General features: G+C 39.5%; 1 protein-coding gene across 1 annotated transcript in view; it reads left to right on the top strand.

Annotated features, from left to right (window-relative positions):
* LOC104466504 (cadherin-13-like) overlaps positions 1-1,922 on the top strand; it is a gene marked incomplete at its 5' end in the record, with an annotated part of 67,730 nt that extends 65,808 nt beyond the window's left edge. The window contains one exon of the mRNA XM_010079943.1: positions 1,705-1,922. Coding sequence (XP_010078245.1) covers positions 1,705-1,922 — 218 coding nt within the window. The remainder of the gene's footprint in view (positions 1-1,704) is intronic.
* Positions 1,923-3,786: the final 1,864 nt, after the last annotated feature.

Raw genomic sequence — 3,786 nt, forward strand, 5'->3', positions numbered from 1 at the left:
AGCCCTGGGGGGGAGGAGGAGGAGGAGGAGAGGAAGGGCTCCAGGCGCTGGAGCAGGGATTCCCGGCAGCTCCTGCAGGTGGGCCTGTCCTGAGGAAGCTGCGGCCCACGGAGGGGACTCGTGCTGGAGCAGGGGAAAGTGTGGATGCAGCCCAAGGCCAGCCCAGTGCTGCTGATTTGGCAAATAGTGTCACATGTCCCCTGTTCTGTGCCTTATTCTGAATTTTAGACATTTGAGAAGTTTGCTCTTGGTTTATTTTTAATTTAACCTTTCTCATCAATATTCATCATAAAATTAAGTTGCATTCAGATTCTGTAACCAGCAACAGTTCCCCTCTGGGGCGGTTCTCCTCTGGGGTTCAATCCCAGTGAATGCCCAGGCATGAAGGATCTCCACCAGGTCCTCCAACAGCCCTGTCTTCAAGTCTGGTAGTAGAAGCAAAGTTTTCTGAAGAGGATTTTTGTGTGACTTCCCAGCAGTGTTGTTAGGCCATCCAGTATGAGATGCTGTCTGTGTTTTAATACCAGTTACAGATATTACATAGTCAGGGAAAGCTTAGGTATTGGCCAGGCTGTGCAAGAATCTGGGATTTTTTTTTTCTTTTAAAAAGAATGACCGAATACAAGTGTATTTACAGTGAATTTAAATAATTATGCAAAGTGCTTTATTTTCAGTAAAACTCTGCTGTCTTTGATCTTCTGTGGCCTGTATCCTTGTCTGTATCCATTTCTGAAAGTGTAATGCAGTTTTTAAGCATCCAGTAGAAACGAAATGTAAAATCAAAATAGCAAGAGCATACAGATAAGTGAAGAGTCTCCAGCAGCAGTAACTCAAGGAGCAGGTAGAGAATACAAAACAGATTGTCTGCAGAAAAACCCTTCCCATGCAAATATATTGTTCAGAGATGTTGAAACCTGAGAAGAAGCAGCCAGTTTCAAGTTTGTGGTGAAGACACACAATCATATAGCTGGTAGTTACATCACTAGTGTTTCTTCCAGTATTTTTTGCAAAGTGAATCTACCGGGCTCAGAACTTGAGGCAAAGTCTCAAACCTTTATACTTTAGAAACATTTTTCTCTTATGCTAGCCTTCCTAAATATTTTAAATCTTCCATGTAAAGTGAAACAGAATTATTGACAGCTACTGTTTAATTAAAAGTCCTCATAATTCTTAGTTATACCGATAATGCAGCTCAATCTATGTCACAATTCCAGTAGTTAGTAAGAAATGTTATAGTTTGGGTTTTCTGTTATGTAACACTTTTGCAGTAGGCTATGTGGTTGAATAATCTGTAAACAATTCCAAGCAGAAAGATTTACTGGATATCTGAAACCACTTTGCCAGCAGAGAAGCCTTTAGGCATCCTGGGTTATAATGAGGAGGACAACAAGGTCTCTACTGCCCAACTTGTAGAACTAGATGTGCATTTTGTACATTTGATCTGAGTGATCGCAAAGTGTTTAGTTCATCTCCTACCTCTCCATTTAGCATGGTCAAAATCTCTGCATCCTCCTGAAAGTGTGTATTCATAAGATGTGTCTATGAATTAAAGTCACAGAAATATAAAGCTTCTTTGAAAGTTTTTCCCCTTAGATCAGGAGACATTTCTTCCCAAGATCTGTAGACAAGCCAATAACATAAAGATGTTTGAAGTCTGTGTTCCAAAGTGAATAATTGTGTTCTTTTTTTTTTTTTTCCCCCCAGTGGATTTTGATGACTGCAAGGGGAATAACAAATTGAACTTCGAAGTTTCTAACCCAGACTTTAAAGTGGAACGTGACGGGTCTTTAGTTGCACTAAAGAATATATCAGAAGTTGGCAGAGCCTTGTTTGTCCACGCGCGGTCTGAGCATGCCGAGGATATGGCAGAAATTTTGATTGTTGAAGCAAATGAAAAACATGATGCATTAAAGGTAAGATAAATATAAAGGACTAGATGACTGTGCCAAGGAGATGTGGCCAGATAGTTACATATGCCATCTAGGACTGTAAGCAGTTTTAATCTGTTAGCAGAGAGATCAAAATCAGTCTTCAATCCAGATATTGCTGTAACATTTTAGCAGTTAGTTTAACTTGAAATACAGATTTTCCAGGTTTTGAAAGGTGTATTACATCTTCAGGCATAAATGCTAAACATTCTTAAATAATTGATTCGAATAAAAGAGCTCAAATGTCAAAATTGGCTGGTTCTTCTGGTGTATGTTATGGCAGACAACCACAGTTCGGCCATAACTGAAAATGTAAAATCATAGTCTAAATACGTAAGTTAGAATTTACAGAACCTTTGAGTTTGCTCCAAGTCTAAGAACATGGGGATGAAATCTGTGCTGTGGAATTTAAATTTTTGTATAGGTTTGCTTATCTGGTATATTGTTATGTGTTAAATGATATAAACATCTGCGCACAAATAGCAACAGATATTTACACTCCGTCTCTGTGCACTAGCAATTTCTGTTCTGCTCTGTCCACTGAATGCCATGTCCTTTTTTTTTCCCCACTTCTGAATTTCAGTATAATACTTGCCTTGTACCGTGGGGAAAAAAAAGAGTGCTTTACAAATTGATTGAGTTGTTTACTTCACACCAGTCAAAGGAACAAAAGGAAATGTGAGATAGCCTTCACTTCTGTATCATGGCATTTAGGAGAGAGGCAGGTATGACAGTGGCTTACTAGACAATTAAGCCTGGTACCTTTACAGACCTATAATTTAAAGGAAGTATAAAGAAACCATGATAAAGATGATTGATCTATTGTCTTAATTTGCTGTTTAGACTTTGACCTGCCAGCATTCTCATATTTCCAATAATAGCTTAGTATAACTTAAGTCTTCCATTAGGGGGAAAAAAAAATAGGGGAGAGGTTGAACAAACTTCTGAAAGTCTGGAGCTGAGGAAAGGTTTTGATCTGCACTTTCAGAAGCATGCGATGTGAATATAGATTGCCAGCAGCAGAGAAAGTACCAGAACTGCAGACAGCTGATCAGAACACTTAACTGGAATTTAATTTTATTTAAATATGCTGTTTCTTCACAAAGGTAAATTTTAACACAGTCACACTTGAGAGAGTCTTTTATGTGGTGGAGCTGTGGATTTAGGAGCAGGCACTGCAAAATTCAGGGTAGGAAAACTACACTTGCAGGAACTGGGCACTTCACTGTCTTGTGTCTCAAACTGTCAAGGCGTGCTCCTCCTGGTGCATTCACAAGAATGTTCAAAAGATTTTATTTTCGCTCCAGGTTTGAAAATCTTAGCAGGAGTTTCCGAATGGGGATTGTCATTCTCCAGTTAGAAGTTACTGAAACCACAGAGGAGTTTGAGACATCTCTGACAGGAGGTCTGGAGTTAAATTTCAGGGGATTGGTTTATGTGTGAAGATTTGACTCTCTGAGAATCGTATTCTGAAGTTTTATCCTGGTTTTCTTAGAGAAGCAGCCTTTCAATGTCTTTGAGGGGAGATACTCTATGGAAGTTACAATTTGGGGAAATCTTGTCTCACGAGTAGGAATTAACAGATGTGTATTTGCACTGACTATGACATAGCTTTGTCAGTGACCTTTTCTCTTTATATCCTGTTTGGGTTCTGGGTAATACCCCCTCAAAATGTTCCAGCAATATTAATTAATGCCTACTATTGAAATCGATCACTGAACTACAGTCAGAAGCCAACTCTAATTTGGCCCCACTCCTGGATTCTGTTCCAACCACTTTGGGTTGCTTCAGAGAGAGGAAACCAATCTAAATCTGGCATATTCTGCCACTTGCTGGTCTTCCCTCATAGCTGACTCCT

Source organism: Pterocles gutturalis, unplaced genomic scaffold (assembly GCF_000699245.1).
Source record: "Pterocles gutturalis isolate BGI_N339 unplaced genomic scaffold, ASM69924v1 scaffold10656, whole genome shotgun sequence".
NCBI classification, from domain to species: Eukaryota; Metazoa; Chordata; class Aves; order Pterocliformes; family Pteroclidae; genus Pterocles; species Pterocles gutturalis.